This window comes from Emys orbicularis, chromosome 5 (assembly GCF_028017835.1).
Source record: "Emys orbicularis isolate rEmyOrb1 chromosome 5, rEmyOrb1.hap1, whole genome shotgun sequence".
Taxonomy (NCBI): Eukaryota; Metazoa; Chordata; order Testudines; family Emydidae; genus Emys; species Emys orbicularis.
Window position 1 is genome coordinate 140,180,983 of NC_088687.1, and position 23,058 is coordinate 140,204,040.

The 23,058-nt window shown below is 57.0% G+C and overlaps 1 protein-coding gene across 1 annotated transcript in view; it reads right to left on the minus strand.

Annotated features, from left to right (window-relative positions):
* Positions 1-23,058, minus strand: part of ADAM33 (ADAM metallopeptidase domain 33) — a 78,861-nt gene that overhangs the window by 37,335 nt on the left and 18,468 nt on the right. Inside the window, exons 3-4 of the mRNA XM_065404748.1 lie at positions 19,050-19,126; positions 2,398-2,476 (exon numbers count right to left, since the gene is read on the minus strand). Of these exons, the coding sequence (XP_065260820.1) occupies positions 2,398-2,476; positions 19,050-19,126 (156 nt within the window). The remainder of the gene's footprint in view (positions 1-2,397; positions 2,477-19,049; positions 19,127-23,058) is intronic.

A 23,058-nucleotide genomic window follows, 5' to 3' on the forward strand; every position in this document is an offset into this window, starting at 1 on the left:
TAGAATCATAGAATATCAGGGTTGGAAGGGACCTCAGGTGGTCATCTAGTCCAACCCCCTGCTCAAAGCAGGACCACTCTCCAACTAAATCATCCCAGCCAAGGCTTTGTCAAGCCGGGCCTTAAAAACCTCCAAGGAAGGAGACTCCACCACCTCCCTAGGTAACGCATTCCAGTGCTTCACCACCCTCCCAGTGAAACAGTGTTTCCTAATATCCAACCTAGACCTCCCCATTTAGGACAGGATCTGAAAAGCAGAGAGCTGGTCAAACAGCAAAACAAATGGGAGAAGGAATTTGGTGAATTTTCCTCCCCAATGTTTCCTCTGTTTTACAAAATGTGGCGTGTGTCTTTCTTTTTTTTTTACTTTGAGAGTTGGTTAAAAACCAGGGGGAAATGTCACAAAATGTGTCAGCGTTTTCCCTGCACTGTTTGAATTGCAAAGTTTGAAATGCTGCGGAACGTTTAGGTTTGAAAGCCACCGTCAGCCATATGCAGAAGAAGATAGTGCTCAAGGTCTGGGGGTTCGGCAGAGAGCAGCTCTGGGTAAGGAGAGTGTCTGTCTAAGGGGCTTGGATGGCCCCCGTGATAGTCGTATCTGACAGTCTTTAATGCGTTTATCCTCACAACACCCCTGTGCAGTGGTGAAGTCAGCTGGAGAGCTCACACCCTTTGAGAATCCGTGCCGTAAACCAACCACTGCCCTCGGCGGCCCCCCAACAGAGCAGCCATGTCAGCCCTGTGGAGCTACACAGGCAGGGTGTGCTGTCCGGTGGTCAGAGCAGGTGCCTGGGAGTCAGGACTCCTGGGTTCCATTCCTGCCGCTACACTCGCCGGCTGTGCTTCAAGTCGCTCGACCGCGGAGTGCCTCAGTTTCCACTCCCGCAGCGCGTGTTGGTTTATGGGGGTTTCCATGGCCACCGCCTCAGCGCGGGAGCCGAGCAGCTCCCCGACAGGAACAGTCAGATGGGGACAGTGAGCCACCCTGAAGTCTTTATTGACCGTTCAATGCCCAAGAACCTGGCTGGGAGGGGTTTATATTATTACTCTGGGGGGTCCCCTAGCCTCTGGGTGCCATAAGCAACCCCCAATAAAGCAGGACTCCCGAAACCAGAGTCATACGGCGGCTCCTCAGAGAGCCTTCGAGCAAATAGCGACAGTCCCGTCCCGCAGAAATCTCCACAAACCATACACACCCCTGCACTGTGGTCCTGATGGAAGCCTGTCTATGCATCTATGGGACTTATCTGGCCCTCCCATCAACACCGAATCCGAGTGCCTCCCAGGCTTTGCTGCAGTATCCTCCCAACACCCCTGGGAGGCAGTGCTATTATCCCCATAGTACAGATGGGGAAACTGAGGCACAGAGAGGCTAAGTGAGTCACCCAAGGTGACATAGGAGGGCTGTGGGGGAGCAAGGAATGGAACCCATACCTCCCAAGTGCCGGGTTAGAGCTCTGGCCATTGGACCATCCTTCTTCTCCGTGGTTTGGCTTGTATTGTGACTTATAGGCTGTGACTTATATTGAAGGGGTGACCCTCACAGCCACTGCTATCCTCCATTCCTACCAGCCTGCACCCCTGAAGGGTCACCACCTCCGATCTGGAGGCGATAGGACACAGGCTGGTGAGAGGGAGGAGATGCGAGAGGTGGAGCGACACCGATTAGTGCAGCGCTGGTGAAAGATGCTGGCGGCAGGGAGCCTAGAGAGATAGAGGCCAGATTCTCAGCTGGTGTAAATCAGCAAGCTCCAGTGATTTCAACGGCATGATCCTGATTTACACCAGTCTCTTCCATGAGTGACTGGGCAGAAACGACGACTACCTGACCTGTACATTTACCCAGCTCCTCTCATCCCACAAGACCCCAAAGCACTGTACAAGCATGAAGCTGTTTAGCGAGCTCTCTAGGGACTTATCCTGATATCCGAGCACCTCCCAATACCCCCCGAGTCCAGCTGGGCCGGCTAGGCACACACCGTAAAATCTCTTTTCCACCCCCCTTTCCCAGATTAGGTACAAGCGCTACACAGGTATCACTTTGCCCACCATAGAAATGCAGCCACCTCTGGGGTGGAACATGGCAGCTGTTTAAAAGTGGCACCACATGATAGTTTGGGACAGGAAGTGAAGGGGGTTATAAATAGGTAGAATGCAATAACCTGTGCTGGGTGAAATTTGCTTGGGACAAACACTCCCAAGCTTGCAAAAAGTGCCACCAGACCCAGAACGCCCACAACGGGACAGATCCTGAGCTTTCCAGGTCATTCAAGGGACAGCGCCGCCAGGGGCACAGCACCCCGAGCCGGGCACTGGTTCAGCGCTGACTCAGAGGGAAGAGAGTCACCAGCACCACTGCAAAATCTCTGCCCTTGGCAATGCCGGGCACCCTACTCACGGTGTAGTTGGGAGACAGCGTCACCGGCTGCCCGCCGGCTGCGTAGTGCGTCTCGGTGTAGTCCGGCGACAGCAGCCTGCTGGGAGAGAACAAGAGAACCCGGTGAGCAGTCCCAGGTCTTCCTAGTCCCTCCTTATTTTACTGCCTAAGAGGGGCAAGGACTAGCCCAGTAAAAGGTGGGGGCTGGGGGATCAGATCTGGGGCCTTTCTGCTCCAGGCGGCTACACCAAGGGCAGACCAGGCCACTAGTGACCGACAGCCAGGCCCGCCTGATGGCTGCTTGGCGGCCAACTTGTGTCCACGGCACAGAAAACCCCGTGGTCGCTGGCACTGATTGCCGCCCTGCCAGTCAGACTGGGCTAGACGCTCAGCCCGGTGGCGGCCGCACCTGCCACAGACTGGGCCGTGGGAGCAGTTGCTTCAGTGGAGGGCGGCCCTGCTGCTGCTCCGGCTGCACCGGTTCTGTGGATCTACCGAGAGCCTCAATGCAGATGCCTTCCCTGCAGGCCCCTCCTGCTCAGCACGTGGCGTTAGCATCACGCCCCTCCCGCTGAATCACAGCGCAGACGCCGGCCATCCCCGCAGGCAGACACCCAATGGACCGCACACAGACGTGTCCCTGGACGCACACAACATGGGAAGATCCACACAACACACCGAGGCCACGCAAACACCGCCACAACCGCATCCACACACCTCGCTATGCGTTCACACAACTAGACATGCCCAGGCAAACAGGAGAGGAGCTGGAGCTGGGAGGGTCGATCGGGGAGCAGGGGGGTGGGCAGGGGTAGGCCGGGAGAGAAGAGCCGTGCCTGGGGAAGGGGATAGGGCTAGGGGAGCCTAGAGTGCATACGCCAAACCCGGAGCCCCTGACCGTCTCCCCCAGTGCTGTTGTCTTGGAAACAGAGGCAGCCCCACAGAGGGAGCCATTCAAAACCAAGGCTGCGGCCTTCCCCAGCCCCAAGACCCCCTTCCCTGTCTGCCCCCTCTCCCCCACCGTTGTTACTCGTCGCATTGGCGTAGCCCCAGCTGGGGCCTACATTCGGCTTTCACGGTGATTCTCCCCATGGGGCGGCTGCGGCTCGCCTCATCGGGCCGCGGAGCGGAGAGCGGCTCGGCTCTGCCCCAGTCACCAGCGCTGAGCAGTCAGGGGCCGTGGAGCGAAGGGAGTTCGGCCCGGAGAGGCGCGCAGACCCAGGGCCTGCTCACAGAGATGCCTGGTGGGGAAAGGAGCGCGGCTCGGCCAGTAGGGTTGGCTGCCGCCTGGACCCCCTCCCCTGCCTCTCTGGCTCTGGGATTAGGAGACATACGCTGAGCATGAATCACGGCTTCTTTCCCAAGGCCTCAGAGCCCGAAGTGCTTTGCCCCCTTCTGGCCTCCCCTTGGGCTCCCATCTCAGCACAGGCTGTCCGCAGATGGGACACTCCTGTAACGTCCTTGGGGGGGGGGGGTGGAGGCAAGGGGAACGGACAGCCGGGCCAGATCTGAGGCAGGAGGGCAGTGGGGAAGTGGCCGGGTCCTGCCGCTCCAGCAGGAGGGAAGGAGTGGGTGACCCCCACAGAGCTGGGGAAGTGGGGCAGGAACTCAGAGGGAGGTGCAGAGAAGGGGCTGTCCGGGTTTTAACTCCTAAGGCCAGAGGGGATTTCAGATCTAACTCCAGGGGAAGTTGGACTTCCTACAATCCCACCCATCCACCCACATACCCCCCCACCCGTCCCTGACCAATGCAGGCCGGGGCTGAAGACTGTCAAGGATGCCCAAATCCAAATCTGCCTGCCCCCCTCCTTTGGGAGCTGCCGGACCTGGGGCGCGACAGACTCAGATAGGCTCATGACAGGGGACAGGGGCGATGACTCAGGAGAAATAAAACAAACCACAGTCACAGTCAGCGAGGTCTTTTCCCTGAGGAACAGCATTTAGAGTGAGAGATTGCAACAAGAAAACTCCCCGATGCCACGGCCTGGGGCGTGAAGCCCACCCCTCCACATTGTCAGGCCTCCCTTAGTCTCCGCTGGGGGCACGATCACCACCACAGGGCCCAGGCGGAGTTTGAACCCAGCACCAAAGCACAAACCTCTACCACTTAAGTTAAAGGAACAATGCCCTTAGCTGGCAGCAGAAGTAGGCTATTACCCTCTGTGTGAGGGGGATGCAGCCTCTGCTTTACAGGCCTCTGACACAAACAGCCAATGTACGGCCCTGCCAAGGAGCAGAGGGGAGAAGCTGAGCTGGAGTTAACCCCTTGATTGTCATGAATCCGCTGCTGCTGGGCATGAAATATCACCGAGGCAGCAGCATCACACTGCAAGGTTTGTAATAGAGCAGCATGGTGCGTTTGTCCCTGCGAACGCGCTCTGCACCGCAGAGGGGCGGGAGGATGGGAATCAAACAAGAAAACAGCCCCAACGTGCAGGGGGAGCAAAAAATTTACATAGCCCGGGGGGGAGGCGGAAGATAAGCAAACTTGTCAGAGCCTCAGAACAAAACCAGGATCCTAGTTTTTGGGGGGGGGGGGCCTGGGGGTCGGCTCACTCCCCGTCTCTGTGTTACCGGCAGGGCAGAGGGAGGAGCGTGTGTGCAGGACCCAGCCCCGTGCTGACAAAGCAGCCCGCAGGGGTGGCAGGATGATCCAGGCAGAAGGATGGTCCAATGCTTAGGGCACTAGCTAGGCCTTGGGAGACGTGGGTTCATTGCCCGGCTTTGCCACAGCCCTCCCAGGTGACCCTGGGCAAGTCACCTCGCCTCACCTGCAAAGGGAGGCGTGAGGATAAAGCCCGTAAAGACTGTGAGGCGCTGAGATACTACAGTGACAGGGGCCTTCTAAGCCCCTAAGCCAGAAGAAGCTGGTTCTGAGAAGCAGCAAACCCCTCCCCCCCCGTACAACCCCCCCCCAGTGAGTCACTTTCCCACAGCTGCCTGCGATCTCTCAGCAGCCCCGCTGCAAAGCTCTGCAACTGCCACACCCCCAGCCCCGCGCTGACAAATGGCTTCCTGCTGTTTGGACGGACGACAAGCCTCGGGAACAGAGACAGAACGTGTCTAAAACCCAAAGCGAAGGCGGCGTTTGCCTCTTTCGCGGGGCTCCGGCGCGGGGGAGGACGGGGGTTAGACTGGAATGACCCCCACTGGAAGTGGGAGAGCAAAGATGGCCAAGTTCCTCCCCTTGCAGCCTATAAGCCAGAGCTCCTCGGAGGAGCTCCAAGCCAGGGTGGTCCAAGGGGGAGCGCGGTCGGAGGAATGGGATGAGCTTGAGCAAAATTGCTAATGGTGCAGCATGTTAGCCTGGGGAATCGTCTCTCCAGGACATGGTGGCCCCATCTCATGGGGCACTTAGACGAGGCTGCAGAATACGCTCTGATGCGCCACACTGCTCTGGCCACAGCACGGTCACCCTTCAGGACCCCCAAGGGCTGCACAAGCTCTGCGCACGTGGACCCACATACTCGAGCAGTGGAATCCGCCCCTTGTGCGCCATAGTCTCTGCTTCCATTTCAGAAACACCCTCTAGCCCTCCTGGCTTTGAAGGAAACCTTGGCAATGTGACCCAATGCAGTGATGCCTGCCTGAGTGTGCAGAGAGTCTGAAGCAAACGCAGAGGTGTGAACTGAGAGCCGAAGAGGGCAGTCTGAATATTAACCTTGTGAGCTATTTCACCACCGAGCAGTTTGGCAGAAACATCCAGCTACTGTGCTTCGCCCACAATCACAAACTGCCTCTCCAGGTGCCTCTCAGCTAGTGACCCAAACCTCCAGCATCCCTCCAGCCATTTCTGGGATGCAGCCACACATGGTCCATGGAAAAGTCTTTGGCATCCAAAACTGCAGCTGTGGGGACAATGAGTGAGCTGAATTCAGCATCAGGATAAATGACCCAGGAGCTGCTGTGCTGATCACAACAATGTGAATTTTCATATCTCGACAAACATCTGGATTTGAATTGAAACAAAACCGCTGCAGAATCGAGGGCTCTTGCCACAGAATTCAGCTTGCTGCTGAGTACATGGGGCCTTGGCCTGGCCCCAAACACACAGAAATTACATTAATCACCTCTGAAATGCGGCCACCTCTCGGGGAGCCGGGATGTGGTCAGCCAGACAGGGGGCAGCTTGCCGGAAGCCACGCAGGATTTCCAGCGTGCAGCGAGAACGGCCATGGTTAAGATCTCCTCTGAAAGAGCCACGCAGAGCCGTTGGCACAGAACCGCGCTCGCCTAGGAGGTCGGAGATGGCTCTGCAGGGGGCTGAACGTATGGTTCCCAGGAATCCACGGAGCTGGAATGTCCTGCTTGGGCTAATGAGTCATTCCCTCGGGCTCAGCGGGAACTTTCATGCACTGGCTGGAATGGGGGAGAGAGCCCTCTCCATGTCTGGGATTCAGATGGAAGATGCCAATGGACGCCCATCCTCTCCTAGGCGTGCTGGCAGGAGGAGGCTCTCTGCACCCATCCAGAAGATGGAGGAGGACATGGTCTGGAGACACCTCCAGGGCAGCAGGCAGGAATTGAGGCGTATGCTAGGAAAAGGCTCCAACACGTCAGAGCAATTGGGCATTGGGCAGGCTCCTCAGGGGAGGCAGCGGAGAAGCCCCGGCTATGGAGGCTGGAGAGCAGGGGGAGAGGCAAGGGGCAGCACTCCGCGGTGCCGGGGTCTGGCCCGAGTGTCCCTTTCCAGGCCCTCCCAGCGGGGCCCTACGTGTGTGTGGTGACAGCCACCAGCCCGCGGGCAGCGCTGTGAGCAGTGACCATTGTACAGTAACAGGGGACGGAAGACAAGAGGCGACCATCATGTTGTGGCGGGAAACGTGAACCCAGAGCGCGCTTCTTCTGGCCTGCTCCATTCATCCCCATCCCCCTGTAGCATCCACTCCTCTCCTTCACTTCTGCCCCCTCCACCTTCCTCTCCCAGCCCCCGCCTCTCCTACCCTTGTCCTGAGCCCTTCCCTCTGCTCTGACAGGCTGCACCCAATGCCCCGGGGCTCTCCAAGGATGGCAGGGAGCTAAGCTTTCACGAGTCACAACCATGAGGCCACGTCCCCAAACGAAGGGAGACCCATGATGAGTTCCCATCCAGACAGTACCGTGCCCAGATACCATGGTGCTGGGCACCCGGGACACATCCTAATGAGGATGATGCTATTTAAGGGCCCAATCCCACAAAGTGAATTCAGTGAAGTCAATGGAGCTGCACTGTTTACATCGGCTGAAGACCTCGCCCTAAATACGTAGGTTACTTCCATGCCCACGGGCCCCACCTGGTCTATTTTATACCACAGTAAAAGAGGGAAAAGCAGATGGAGAAAAAACAAACAGCAGCAAAAAATAGCAGCCAACGCTTTCCCTCTCTCCTGGTTTCTTATTTTGCAACCAGCTGAGCTGTAACATGTATTTGTGGATTCTGGGACCACCCACTCCTCGCCCACCCCACCTCTGCCTGGGCCAATCAGCTGGCATTGACCAAGCTGTGGTTTCCCACCTCAGGGCAATTAAAAAGGAGCTAAAAACAAACAAAAAAAACAATCGGGCAGCATGACCTTTAGGGCCCCATGTGTCGAGAGCGGGGGCCGTGCTCTGCTCTTGTTGGTGGAGCACTGGAGTAACTCCACTGGCTTCGGTGACTGCAGCTTTACCCCAGTGTAACTGGAGCAGAGTTCAGTGCAGACCATGGGGGCGAGATTTGAACAAAGGCTATTTCATGGCGACAGGACGTCTGCCATCAAAAAGGACGTGACGTTCTTCACAAACCGTCCACAAGAGCCCCACCAAAATGCAGCCACCTCTGGGGTGGAGGGCAGCAGAGATGGGGGGCATTTTGGCCGAGTACAGCAAAGCAAACCCCTACGGTTATGAAAGTTCCTTGAGATCTTTAATGCCCCCAGGACCTACCTGATATTCTTTATGACCTTTACTCTCCCTCCCCTTTCACCCACCGGGGCCAGTGCCCATCCCCAAAATCATGGGGATGTCCGATCTCCTTGGATCCATCCCACTTCCTGTCCCTCGGACTCGCAGGACAATTAAACAGTCCCAGATGTGTGCTGGATTTCACAACACTCCAGGGGGAACTAGCTGTTACATGCAGTGCTCAGTGGGTGCCTGGCATTTAAAGCCAAGCCCCCCGCTACCAAGACCGCTCAGGGTCACAATCCCGTTCGGCAGGGAGGGAATTAAGAACCACCACTGTCATGATCCCACTCCACGGCACCTCTGCCCAGCGCAGGAGATCGCTAGATGTATGGCGATCCCTTGTCCTAGCCCTGGGAAAGCAGCACTAGTGACCACGGCCGGACAGTGCTTAGCTCTGGAGTTCCCAGTAAGAACGCCACAGCTACAGCTGCCACCAGCCGCCCATCAGACAGTCCAAGCCACTTTGATCCCGAGCAACGTCACTTGAGCTCTTTCCCCGGGACACATGATCCTTGAAAGGCCCTTCAAGCTCTATGGGGTAATTATCCTGTGTCCTCCGACAGCACCCGTCATGCAAAGCTCTCAAGCCACGGTACAACGAATGAAGGCTCAGGGTCTCGGAGGTAGCATGATTATCCACTGCACAGACTGGCGAGCCGAGAACACATGAAGCTAAGGGCACAAAGTGACTCAGTGGCAAAGGCCAGGAACAGAACTCAGAATTCTCATTTCCCAGCGGTCTGCTCTAGCCACCGGACAATACTGCCTGCGATTGCAACAGCGGCTACCCCAGGTCCGTACTAGAGACCGAATCTAGGGCCTTCAGCACCTGAGGTCTAGACCTCCTGAGCTAAAGGAGTAGCTCCATTAGCCTGTAGCAGTAGAAAGCTGTTAGGACACTGAGCAAGTGAGCCACACAAGGTGTATAAATCATTAACGGGCTTTAATTCATTCACCTATTAGAACGCTAATGGCCAAACGCTACGACAGCTGCTTTGAAAAGTCGATGCAATATACACATCCATCTCTCTCTATGAGAGGGAAGGGATTGGTGGCCTGTTTACAGTGAAATAATTCATCTGAGGCCAGCTCCTGAGAAGATTTGACCTCTGGGCTCATGAATGAGGGGTCAGTACTGCACTGGTGCAAATGAGATATTGTTTCCACAACAACTTTCACAGCGTTTAGTCACTGGGTTGCCGTGTGCAAAGTGGGCTGCCAGAGGACTGGCTGAATTACCTCCATCAGGGTCCTACCATTGCAGTCAAAATGGGAAGCTGCCACCAAAGAAAGCCTGAAGAACTCTCCCGTGAGCTTTCCCTCATGTTTTTCTGGCAAACGGCATCTTAGAAAAATAAAACGGGGGAGGTGAGAGGGCTATTTAGGATGGGATTCAATACCCTTCTTTTCCCTTGCTCAAGGGGAATCAAAACGATTTAAAAAAATATATGAATTGAAAGGTTTAGAGTTCCAGATCATGAATGTGTACATGGCAGATAGATGATCCCGAGCTAGTGTAAACTGACCTTGATCCATCAAAGTCACTGCTGCTGTGTCGATTTAAACCTGCATGGCCCAAGAACTGCACACGTGTTTAAAACAAACTGGCAAAGTCCGTTTCTTCTACTTCCCCCGTCAGGGCTCAGCATCTCCCTTTCGCTCGCTGATGAGGTCACAAACGCCTACAGCTTCCTCTGTGGTTGTAAGAGCAAAGGAAGCTGGCAGGTTTGGTAGCAGAGATGCAGATCCAGGAACTCAAGTCAAGAGGGGAGCCTCAGTGTCACTTTTACTATCTCTGGATATAGAAAACAGGGGGCTGGATGGGGGAAATGAGGCTACACATGTTACAGGCCAACAGCCCCAAGCCAGCTCCTCCTTGCTCTTACCGGATCTGATCCAAAGCACTTGGAAGTCAATAGGAGCTTTTCCACTGACTTCCGATCAGACCCATGGTTCCCGTGGTGTTATCAGAAGCCCTGGGGGCGGGGGGGTTGCACACACATATATCCTTGTAGTATATCGGATAGACAAACCCCTCACCCCCATGCTCACAACGCTCTGTAACAGCCTTCTGCATACAGTATCAGCAAGGTCTGAACCTGGGACATTCACCACCACAGCACAGACCTCCACCACTTGAGCTAAAGGAACAGTCCCTTTAGCCAGCAGCAGTAGCAAGCGGTTATCACCTACAAGACCAGTGGTAGAGGGAGAAGTGACACACCCCTTCCCAGAGTGTTGTGCCATTGCCCCTTCACAAATGCAAACACATGCATGGTCTCATGCTCCGCTCTCCCATGCCAGCACCTTTGCACACACCTTACGTGTGTGAGCACACACTCTCTTGCACACCCACCTCCTTGCATGCACAGCCGTGCTTTCTTCCCTGCAGGGAAACTCCGCTGCTCTCTGCTCAGAGCCAGCATCATTACTCATCAGACTTCTTCAGCAGTCAGCATTTTTCAACGAAAGCAAGCTCTGGTTTCCTTCTGGCTTGTCCCTCATTACCCAAAGCAGCCAGACGGCCGCAAACGAGCCTGGCTTCCAAACGTTTACGGCCCAATACTAACAAGGGAAGAAGGGGAGGGCTGGGGTTCCATCCAAGGACTGGCAAACAGGGTGCATCAAATTAAGCCAGAATGAAATTTAAACCGGTCTCCACGCACCGCTCTCTCTCTCTCTCTCTGCTTACAAACTGTGCATGCTGTAATAAGAGGAGTGGGGAGATGCATGGGAAGATTGGAAAGAGACTGTTTTTTATCCCCTACCCGATCACAGACATGGGTCAGGGTTACAAAGGTTACACCCCATGTCAGGACCGAGGCCAGTACCCACTGCCTCCCGGCACCCCAGTTATGTACATAAATGTACCCTTGTGTGTCACGTGCCTTGTACTGCATCGGGCTATGGGAGTGGGGACCTGTGTTAAAACTGGGGTTTTACTGACCTTAATATATCCAAATAACCAAACAACACCCCACATTCGCTCAGTCTCCCTGGTGCCTCCTCTTCCCGGGGCCACGCCTTGCTTCCCCACTGTGTCCCCTCTAACCTCTTGGGCAGAGCTCCTGACCCGGGATGGAGCTCGGCCTGCAAGCAACAGGGTGCCGAGAAACGTAACGCTGGCGTTCCGGCGTGAGTGCTACACGCGCAAAGCAAGCGTGATGCCTGCGTTTAGTCCAGAAGCCAGTATTAGATGCAGGCGAGGGGGGGCCCACTCCGCATAGAACTAAAACTAAACTTTTTAACGCTGCTGCCAACTCCCCCTGATCCCCCGGAAGGCATCGCCCCGCAGGCGAGAACCCTCCATCAGCAGGGGCTCCGCAGGCTAGCTCAATGCCCCGCTGCTTCCCGGCGGCGGTGACGTGCCAACACGGGTGCACCCGCAGCAAACCCCGGGCCGGCCTCAGGCTGTTCGGGAGCTGACCGAGAGAAACCCAAGGCAGCCGCCTGGCTGTGCCGGAAGTCTCTGCCTCGGCAGAGTGCGGAGAGAGAAGAGCCTGGCTGCACGTGGTGCTAGTGAAAACCCTGCAGATTCAAGCCCTGTCTAGCTACAAACCATGCATGATTGGAACCGGTGACTGGACAGGGGAGGACACATGACCTTTCTCAACCCGCTGGGTCATCCCCAGGGCTCCTTCAGTCAGTATTTCTGTGGTTAACTCTCCTGCACCGTAACAGCGCTAGCCCTGGCCAGCAGCAGGGATGGAACCTAGGACTTTCAGCACCTGAGCCGGGTTTTCGTCCGGGCGCTGAGTGAGCTCTGGGCTGTAGGGGGTCAGTGGGTCTCACTCTCTTCTCTTCATTTGTTGCCCTTCCTGACCCTCCCTCCCCAGGGCCCAGAGCCAGCACAGGCGGGGATGCTGGGAGACCACTTCAGCTTACGCTCTCACCTGCTCGCACCTGGCTACTCACGTCAGCACCAATCAAAGGCTGATGAGTCTGGGTTACGCAGGTCGGGTGAGAGGATCACAAGGGGTCCTTGGAATTTCTGAATGACCCCTCCCCTCCCCAGCCAGGCCTGAGGATCCAACACACCAAGGAAGGGGCCACAGAACAAAGGGCCCAGCCGGGCCGGAGTCAGATTTCATGAATGGGCCTGCAAATGGCTTTCCCTGACTTTCGCCCAGGCAGACAGATGTGATGTGAGGTGACAGCAGGTCCAGCCGGACGTGAGAGGAGGCGACCCGGACAAAGGCCGCTACGTAGCAACTGGGCCTGCTCCTCCTGCCGCTGACACCAGTGTAAATCCGGAGCAGCTCCACTGAGGTCAGAGGATACATGCCGGTGGAAGAGCAGAACCAGAGAGAGGAGAATCAGGGCTAAGCGTGAGCCAGACCCTCCGCTGGTGTGAATCGGCAAAGATCCACTGACACCAGAGCAAAGGGAGAAGAGCCAGAGACTCCCCGAAATCCACTAGGGACATTGCTATTCATTTAACATGGAAAGAGCTCGGATACCACCATGATGGGCAGCCGCGTAGAACCCTAAGATGGACAGACAAACCGATTCACACCAGCTGGGGATCTGGCTTGTTGCATTGCGTGAGGGGAGGTACAGACCTTGGTACAACGTCGGGCCTTCCTGGCCGACGACAACGCCGACGAGCCCAGACTGTGACGAGGTGCTGGGGTGTGAATGTGTCCTGTGCCCGCTCCGGCCAGGGGGAAGATGCCGCCCCAGGAGTCCTTGCCCAGATCAAACCCAGTGATTAGGAAAAGACAAAGAAATGAGCACAGGCCCCTGCTAGGATTATTATGCCTGAAGCATTCTCTCTTTCCCCCGTCTCTCTCTTCTTGGTTACTTTGGAGAGCGTGCGTTTCTTCATTTCATTTGGTTTCCAAAATCAAGTCTACCCTCCAAATACTTCCTGCCTAGGCCAGGCTCCAAGCTAAATACGATGTGTAGCAGCGCTGCTGGCAGGAAAGGGCTGTAGTCTCTTCTTTTGCTGTTTTTTTTTGATCCGCGCGGACGCAGTGTGTAGAAGAAATAACATTCCAGATCCCCGGCACGAGGAGGGTTTCAGGCCAGAGGGTGCGGCACAGGCTCCGGAGAAAGGATGCTGCTAGCACCAGCGCACATCCAAACCAGCTCTGAGCAGAGGAGATGCAGCGACACAGATGGACCAGCCTCATTAATGTTGGAACTGAGTGCAAACCAGCACACGGGAGAGTCATGTCAGGCAGACATTGGCTGCTGGGAGAGTCCCCAGGATTTCCCCCGCATGGCCTGCCTTTGCTGGTGTGATCTCACCCGCACCAGGAGGGGCCCCAGAACAGCAGGGGAGGAGGCTTCTAAGCACCCAGCACTGGTCTAACAGTCCCACTCCACTGGGGGCCCAGCGAGGCACTTCTGAAAACCCCACCCCTTGGCATCTTGAAACGCTACCCGGGGCCTGCACGCTGCCACTCTGGTGAACTGGCCTCATGGCTGGCCGACAGTCCAACGCAGAGACCAGTCCATACAGCGTTTAAAAGAGAACTGGATAAATTCATGGAGGTTAAGTCCATTAATGGCTATTAGCCAGGACGGGTGAGGAATGGTGTCCCTAGCCTCTGTTTGTCAGAGGGTGGAGATGGACGGCAGGAGAGAGATCACTTGATCATTACCTGTTAGGTTCACTCCCTCTGGGGCACCTGGCACTGGCCACTGTTGGTAGACAGGATACTGGGCTAGATGGACCTTTGGTCTGACCCAGTACGGCCATTCTTATGTAAACCACAAACTCCACCCTTCTCTGCTGGTCCTGCTGAACGTGCCCAAAATGTCCTTAGTCTGGTCCCCTCATTACGCATCCCGCGCCTGCCCATTCCAGCTGGGATCCAGTGCCAGGGACGAGATGCTCCACAGGAAAGGCTATTGTGGCAGCATTTCCAAAGAAAGCCAGAAATCCCAGAGGAAAAGCCTTTTCCCAGGAGATTTCTAGTGCAATATCCAGACCCAACAGCCTGAGCGAACGCTCAGAGATGCTGGGGAAAGGTCTGCACATCAATGCAATACACTTCCGCTGTTGCGCAGATTCCTGGGTGTTTAGCTGCAAGGACCCTCCAGATCAGTGTCCATCACTGTTTAGGACCAGAGGGTGATGGATAGTCTTGCGTTAGCTAAGGGGTGGGGGCCGAGGGAGGGGTGGGTGTGGGACACGGAAAAGAGAGAGATTAAATTCTAGCGCGAATTTAATCCAGCTGGCTCGGGGAGGTTGATTTCGGCAGGAAGCTCACAGGGTTGGTACTTCCCTTGCAGGACAGAAGAGCCAGGGCAGGGACCGTACTATTGACTCAGTAGGGGAAGGTGAAATCACCCCGTTCACATGCACAGGGCTCAGGAGACAACAGCGCCGCAGTCGGCACGGGACCCTGCCCTGGGAAACGCCTGCCTCGCTCCCACGGCCCAAACAGGGGCCGACTCGCTCTTCAGGGAGAACGTTCCACTTGCTTCCCGGCAATTGGGAGGGAGGCCTGGGACCAAAGTCCTGCGGCCTCTTCCACGGGACCCAGGGGTGACAGGCCTTGGGATTCTGCCATGGGGAAGACGCCTCGGGAGCATCTCAGACCAGCGGTGGGGACGCTGGCGGTACTCGCCCTTCTCTGGGTGTCAGGGAGGCAGGAGAGACACACGGGTCCAGTGCTAAGCCCTGAGGGCAGCTCCTGGTGGAAACCAGAGAAGGAAAAGCCCCGGTCAGGCTGTGGAGCCCGTTCCCCCAGCAATGCGGGTGATTCCTCACAGCCTGGCTTCCCGTGTTTGGCTGGTCTAGTTTTAAACGGCCCCAGCGATGGAGCGTCCGTCACGGCCCTTGGGCAGGCTGTCTCCCAGCCTAGCAGGCAAGTGCTTTGTGGTGCTGGGATGGAACGTGCTCGCCCGGAGCGCTCAGATCCACAGCGAAGCTGCGTTACACATGAGGTTAGAGCTTCCTTTGGTTAATTACGCCCCCGCTCACTCCTCTCGGCGGGCACTGCAGCCGCCCCCACGTCCCCAGCAGCAGCCAGAGAGCTGCAAAGGAAAGCGCCCAGGCTCCCTCTCTATTTAGGTGCTCATCGGACCCCCAGCGGGGTCTTATCCTCCCTACTGCTCTAACACTAGCTAGTGAAAATCATCACTTGGGCTTCTGATGGGAGGCCATTGCAGGGAGTAAGTGGCTCCCCACCCCCGTTTACAGCTCGGGAAAGGCTGACGCAGGGGGCGTGGCTTAGATCACCTGGTATGTCCATGCGGCTTGAGTGAGCTTGACTCCAGCTAGCACAGGTAGCAGCAAAGACAGAGCGGGCTAATGAGCCAAGTACGTACTCAGGGGCTGTGCCAGGTCAGAGCTACCCACTCGCAAACCTGAGCTGTGCTGCTTCCAATGCTCTTGAACCTGCGCCAGCTGGATTCCTGCCAGGATGAGACTCCAGACCCCTGGATGCCCAGGCCCGTGGCCTCTAACCACTGGACCACAATTTTCATGACATCCCTCTCCCCATCCCTAATGTTATAGAATCATAGGGTTGGAAGGGACCTCAGGAGGTCATCTAGTCCAACCCCCTGCTTAAAGCAGGACCAATCCCCAGACAGATTTTTATCCCCGTTCCCTAAATGGCCCCCTCAAGGAGGAAACTCACAACCCTGGGTTCAGCAGCCCAATGCTCAAACCACTGAGCTATCCCTCCCTCCCATAAACTTTCAGATCGCAGAAGCAGCATTTACAGCTCGCAGAAGAAGGGTTACAACGTCATGAATCCTTTACAGACAAGAGATCCCGGAAACATCCCTGAAAACATATAAGGATTGGAGACTCAAAGCTGTACAGAAGTGGGAAAAAAGGCAGAAAATATGGAGCAAATAACTGAAAAAAGGGGTGGGGGAAAGATGAGACAGAGCTAAGAAGGTGACGGGTCTACCTTTAAAGGCTGAGTTTATGACTGTCAATCAGTAGCCAAGTAATTCAGAACATACTCAAACTCCAAAACTCTAGGGTAAGAAAAGCATAGTCATTGTGGCACTACGTTTACAAACCAAGATTTGTAACCTATACAGGCAAATAGGTAAGAAGATAGTAAGTTGTCATGATTACACCACATGACAAAGTGTAAGCAAGCCTTAATCAAAATATTTCAACATACATAGCAGCCATTTAAATCTGATGTGTACGCTATATTTTTGCCAGGGACTGACCTCTTCTTGGAAGGTGGGTTTTTCTTTTTTAAAGATTAATCACTTCTGACTAGTGGAGACTTATAAATTTAAAGATGCTGGAAGGGAAATCAGTTTTTGGTCTCTACTCCCATCTCCACAACAGGTGTGTGTCTTACTCTCCTCTTATTCCAGCTTCCCTCACCGTATTTCATCCCACATGGGCTACTTCTGCTGCCGCAGTGTGTCCCTTGCCCTCTTCCCAGGCCAAGATACCACCGAACATCAGCAAACATCATGCTTCAGGGCACGGGCTGATGGCCTGCGGGGTCAGGAAGGAATGCCTCCCCTCAGCCCACCCCGCTCCATATATATATGGAGATATACCTACCTCATAGAACTGGAAGGGACCTTGAAAGGTCATCGAGTCCAGCCCCCTGCCTTCACTAGTAGGACCAAGTACTGATTTTGCCTCAGATCCCTCAGTGGCCCCCTCAAGGATTGAACTCACAACCCTGGGTTTAGCAGGCCAATGCTCAAACCACTGAGCTATCCCTCCCCCCCCCTTTAAAAAAAAAAAGAGCAACAAATGGTATTTGACGGGGAACAGTCTGCCCTCCATTGAAGCCATAGGTACTGGCCACTGCTGTAGGTTCCAGTAAGAGGGAGGCTAGATGGATGAACGGTTAGTGCGGCAGGCAGTTGGATACCATGTTAGGGTTCAGGATGGGGCAGAGAGATAACAAGACTCCTTAGCCCAGAGATCAGATCCAGTGCACCGGGAAGCGGCAGGCCGGCGGGGGCCGGGCCGGTTCGCCCACCGGGAGGCGGCAGGCCGGCGGGGGCCGGGCCGGTTCGCCCACCGGGAGGCGGCAGGCCGGCGGGGGCCGGGCCGGTTCGCGCACCAGGCCGTGGGATATGGAACCAGATGGCCCAATTCAGTACAGCAGTTCTTACTGCTTCTCTCACTCCCTTCCTGCTCACCAGACCGTGCTCCCCAACATCCTTCACTCTGGGCTTCTCTTTCCCCCGTCTCTCACCCCAGACCTCTCTCCCCGGGCCTCTTTCACTGCTTGATCTAACTGATCTTTCACTGCTTTGCCCCTTTGCTGCTGCATTTAGGAGGGAAGCTGAAAACAGCGTCTCTGGCCTGAGCTTTCACTGGTTTCACGCCCTGCCAGGGCACAGCCCATCTGCAAACAAATCCCTGTCCCAGCGGGGCCCCCAGCACCACTGACCCCCCCCGCCCGCCAGCGAGAGCCCCAGGAGCCTGGCAGTCTCCGGCTGCTGAAACCCAAACAGTCTGGCCGACTCTCCCCCGCCGAGCTCCATGCAGAGTCCAAAGAGCTCAGCTTTCATCAGCGGGCAACTCGTCAGGACCGCTCCGCACCAGTTACTCAGCCGGAACAGGGGAGCACTGGGTCAGAGGGGGACAGGGAACGGAGTCACTGGGACGCTCTCAGGGGCAGGCATTTCCATAGGCCGGCGGGGGAAGCCAGCCCTGCACAGGAGGAAGAAGGGGCGTGTGGTTACGGCACTGACTGGGACTCCTGGGACCTCAGTTCAAGTCTCTGCTTTGCCACAGAGCAGTCCCTGCTCCCCCTCGGCAAGTCACTTAACCTCCCCGTGCCTCAGTTTCCCCAGTGGTGCAATACCAGCACTGCCCTCCCCTGCTGGGAGGCAAACTTCACTGATACGAGCAGGGCCTGCAGACACTACAGCGCTGGGCGCACCACGGAGATCAAGGGGTTAATGGTTTCACAGCTTTTTTGAATTCCAAAACGGCAGGGGGAAGGAAATCAATCAAAGCAGATGACTTCTGAGAGACCCTACAATAACAAGCCACGGTGCTCAGCCCCGTCCCTGCGAGCAACCCTGTAAAAACAAACCAGTGTGGACGGACGAACAACCCTGCAGCTACAACGGACGGCACACAGCCCAGCCCCCACAAACACCCTGAGAAGAACCGACAGGCCAGCCCTCACACACACCCCGACACTACCAAAGCAACCCACCGCTTAGGAACCGCTGCGTTCCGGCTGTGATTCGCTGAGAAACCACGGCGAGCCAGCAGCGGCTCCCTAACCCAACACATGCAAGTCGCCCACTGTCTACAGGACGAGTGCGGCTTGCCTGAGAGCGGGCACACATCCGTGTGTCTGAGCGGGCCCCCGGGAGAAGGGGTGTCTAGGAATGCCCAGCCCCCCGGCAGCATGTCGTCGTTCACACCCAGTGCCAACGGAGTGTAACATGCCACCAAATCCGGCTCACACCGGCTCCCGCTGTGTGAATGACTGCGCCGAGGACGGGGCAACCACATCTCCGGCACGCGTTTGCACCAGCGCTGCAGGGAGGGAACGCGCCAAGCGAGAGGCACGTTCCAGGCTGGCAGGGGAAGGAGGGAGGGAGCCGATGGGCAGATGAACCAGGGACCGGACAGTCGACAGCGTTGGTGGCTGAGCGGCGACACGAGGGCGTGACAATCCACGGGAGCATCACTGAGACGATTCCTTGCACGGCCAGGTGGTCCATGCAGACACCCCCACCCCGGTCGCCCCTGGACACCTGCTGCACGGATCCAGGGCCAACCCTGCAGCTAGAGTCCTGCAGAGCCCCCGTGTCCCAAGGTGGATACTTACTGGTTCCTTTCCAGTGCCAGGATGAGCTCCCTGCCCTCAGCAGTCACGGCCACATCCCCCGTGGCGGGCGCTGGCACCTGTGGAAGGAGAGCAAGGGAGGAATCGGGTCACAAGGGAAAGCCAGGGAGACACCAAACCGCTGCACAGTTCTGCTTCCACTGCCAGCTCCCCCCAGGCCAGGAGATCTGCAGGCTGGGGAATCTGGGAACGGGCCATGCCCATTTCCCCTGGTGTAACAAACCCTCCTGCAGCAGCCAATGAACGGATCAGCCCCGCACCTGGGGAGGCGGGACTAGAACCCTGCTCCACCCGCTGCAAAAATGCAGGCCCCGCCCGCCCGAGCTAACAGAGATCTCCCCGAGGCGGAGCGCTGGCACCTGTAGCCTTTTGGGGTGTACCCTGAGAGAGGGATATGATCACATACGCTGCCCTCTAAAGTGGGTTCCTCCCAGAGCAGGGCCAGTCGCCGGGGTCCCTAGACAGTGGCATGGCCTCTCCCGGGAAGGGGCGGAGGCTCGGTTGCTGGGAGCGTTAAGAGCACTGGAGAAGGGATGGGGTCTCAGCCAAGGGGGTCACGACTGCCCTTCCTCCCCCCGTTTTTATCTGTTGGCACATGGACTGACGGTGTGGAAAGGGCTGAGACTGAGCCGCTGCTCTGCAGGGCGCCATCCTGTGTTCCCGGGGGATGGGCTGGCTGACTTCACAGGGCTTCCCCCCACGCCTCTGAACCCCCAGGCTGGGCTGGCCCCGCTCCTGCGTTCGGCAGCACATGCTGTCCGACTGCCTGTACACTCTGCTGGGTCCTCCCCACCCCTGGTCCAGCTTCCGGATGGGCAGCATGCCAGGGCCTCCAGAAAGCAGAGGAAAGGCGGAGATACCCTCCCCGTGCCTCCATCTCGGTGACACTGCTCCTCACCCCAGCCCAGACGCCAAACTCGTCCTCACGCAGCTCTGCCTCTGTAACGCTGCCAAGATCTGGGCTCTGGCACCCCTGAAATCCCTGCTTGGGTCCTCGCCGCTTCCCACCTGGACACCTGAAACCCCCAACCCGACGTCGCTCTCCAGCCCCTGCTCTCTCAGGCCAGGGAAGCCTGTTCTCAGGCCGTCACTCGGCTCCCCCAGCCCAAATCCAGTTCAAACCCCTCTTAGGGATTCGCTTCGCCCACCGGACCTCTGACCTCACACCTGCCCCTCGCTCTGCACCTCCCGTCCCGGCTGCCCTCCCGCTCGCGGCTCCCGACAGGGGCCCGTCACATCGCAGTACGGAGCCCAGGGCAGCCGGCTCCACACGGCAGTTAGCGCATGGCCGGCTGGTGCACAGGACACTCACGCCCAGGCTTGCCGCGCGCTGACGGACCGTGTGGACAGGCCGGTGAAGTGGATCCAGCGTTGGTGCAAGGTGCTGCCCAGAAAGTCCCGGCAAGTGAGGCACGGAGCAGGGGCAGCCCGAGCCGCCCTGGAGGGACCAGTTCTCTGGGCAAAGGGAGACTCTCGGCTCCGGGGTCTCTGAGTCTGCCAGCTCTCAAGGAGGTGCCCTGGGACTGGGACGGAAACCTGCCGCCTCCTTTCACAGAGGCCCCCAGACAGCGGTCACATGGGGACAACTTTCCAGTGGCGAGCGGTCTGATGGGGGGGGTCGATACCACGCTCCAGCCTCAGTCTATAAAGAAAGACTCAATTCATTGTCCCCGCTCGGGGCATTATTGGTCTTGAGGGACCTTCCGCTGATGCCTAAGCGCTGCATGAACGCAGTCCAGCTCCTCCCTCCAGAAATAAAACCACCCTATTGGGTTTAGCTGGGAGATCTTAACTCTCCGAAGGCAGCCGGACACCCCTCCAGGGCTGGGGTTCAAAGGGAGCTCGGGGGGGGCTTTGGGGGCCCTGAATTCGACAGCAGCACCGGGGGAACGTGGAATTTTCACACCAGTGGAAAACGAGAGACGAAGAACATCTGAGAGGTGGGTGGCTGACGACTCTCTGCAGAGACACGCATGCGCACGAGAATGAATTGGAAACATCCCAGGAAATACACAGAGGGACGAGACAGGATCCCCGCCCCAGATCGGAAAAGGGACAGCTCTTCCCCACGGACAAAAATAGTTCCTAGTGTTTGCACGATCCAGGCCCAGCTGTGCTAGGAAGGGACCGTCCCTGCCCCAAAGAAGTGAACTGAAAGCGGCCAGGGTTATTACCCCACCGGGCAGATGGGGACCTGAGGCAGAGATACTAGGGGCCTGTCCAAGGACGCACAGGGAGTCTGTTGCAGAGCAGGGAATTGACCTCGGTCTCTAAAAGTCACAGTCCAACTCCCTAACCACTAGGCCAGCCTTCCTCCCTGAAAACTGAATTCCAGCCCTGAGTAAAACATCCCCTGTCCCCAGGAGCTAAGACGCCCATCCTGGGGTGGGACAAGACATCACAGCTACAACCCAGCCAGCAATGCCTTGGGGCTGGCCCCATTCCAACCCATGCTGGCTAGCGATTGTCAGCCCACAGGGTAAGAACCCAGGGGACCGTGGCAATTTTTACAAGCAAGAGAGGAATCCAAGTGGTAAGCTCACGCCAGGGGAGGCTCCCTGCAGCCAGCGTGGGAGCCAGCAGCTCTGCTCCCTGGGCCCTGCTACAGCTGGAGAGCAGGGAGGACAACCTCCCCTCCCTACTCCACAAAGAGCTCTTCCTCTCAACCCAGAGCTCTTGCTTTTATCGCCCATACCTCCAAGCCCTGCCACTTCCCTCCTCCCCACCAGCTCAGCCTCCCACACCTTGAGTCCTGCGCCCGGGGGGCTTGATTCTGCATTAACTTGCACAGCCACCGACACCAGTGCAAAGCGAGCGTGAAACAGCCCCCGGCGCTTTGCACTGGTGGTAAATGGCTGCACGGCACAGTGGAGAACTGGACCCTTGCTGTTCATTTCCTCCCCTTCCTCTGCACCCTGACAGCTCCCTCCAGCTGGTTTGCCAGCTGTCCAGGCAGGGCCCAGCGTCTCAGTCTCCTCAGGCTGGGATCCGAGCCCTGCACTCGGGTGACTACAGGGTTTGTCATGCCAGGGCAGGAGAATAAATAGAAATCTCAGCTTCCGGGCACTGTATAACACACAGCTGTTAAAAATACCGGGTGCAAGGGGAGGAAATCATTGACTCAGCTTCCCCAGGACGCTACAGGCTTCTGGGCTGGGCCCGCCATCCAGGGCCTTGTCCACACGAGAGGCTCTGGCAGAGATCCCATCGGAGCCAGCCCTGCTTCACACCAGGGTGGTCCATCTCCACAGGGGCTTGGCACCAGGGTACAAATCCTTGACGTAACAGCAGCCCTTCCCCCCATACACCCATGCTCTGTGGGCTGGGGCCACTGGCTAAAAACAAAACTCTCTTTGAAACAAGGTTCCGCTAAGCCTCATGCCCAGCAACCTGGTGACACAGACTTGTGCCCAGTACCCCACCCCGTGGGATCGATACTTCAACATAGGGCCTTGGACCCCAACTGGGGCAGTTCCTGGGATTTCAAGCTGCCCCTACGGCTCCCACCTCTTGCTAGAACCAGCAATTCCTGCCCATACACCGAGGTCCCGGGATCACAGTGCTGCAGGACAGTGTCCAGGCAATGGGGGAGATTCACAGCTCATCCGCAGAGTCTCTGACACAGAACCGGGGCGGGAACGAAGAGCTTGCGTTTGCCCGGCGTGTCCCTGCGTCGTGCATTTGTCTGGTGATTGGCCAGCACTCTGCCAGGTGGAGCTGATCACCGAACAGATCAGAAAGAAATATCCCGTGCAAACTCCATGTTCGGGTGCTGAAGTGACTCCAAAAACTCCCACCGCCTGTGCCAGGGGCAGACACACGACCTGTCGTGGGCTCCCACATTCTGTCTCAGCTCTAAAGCACTCTTCTCCCTACAGAGAGGAGTGCAGCATTTCTCCAGGCCTCCGCTACGCAGCCAGAGGGGAGCCGGGAACTGGCCGCGAGCATAGGACGACCACCTTTTCAAAAGGCAAAAGCGGGACGCATGCCC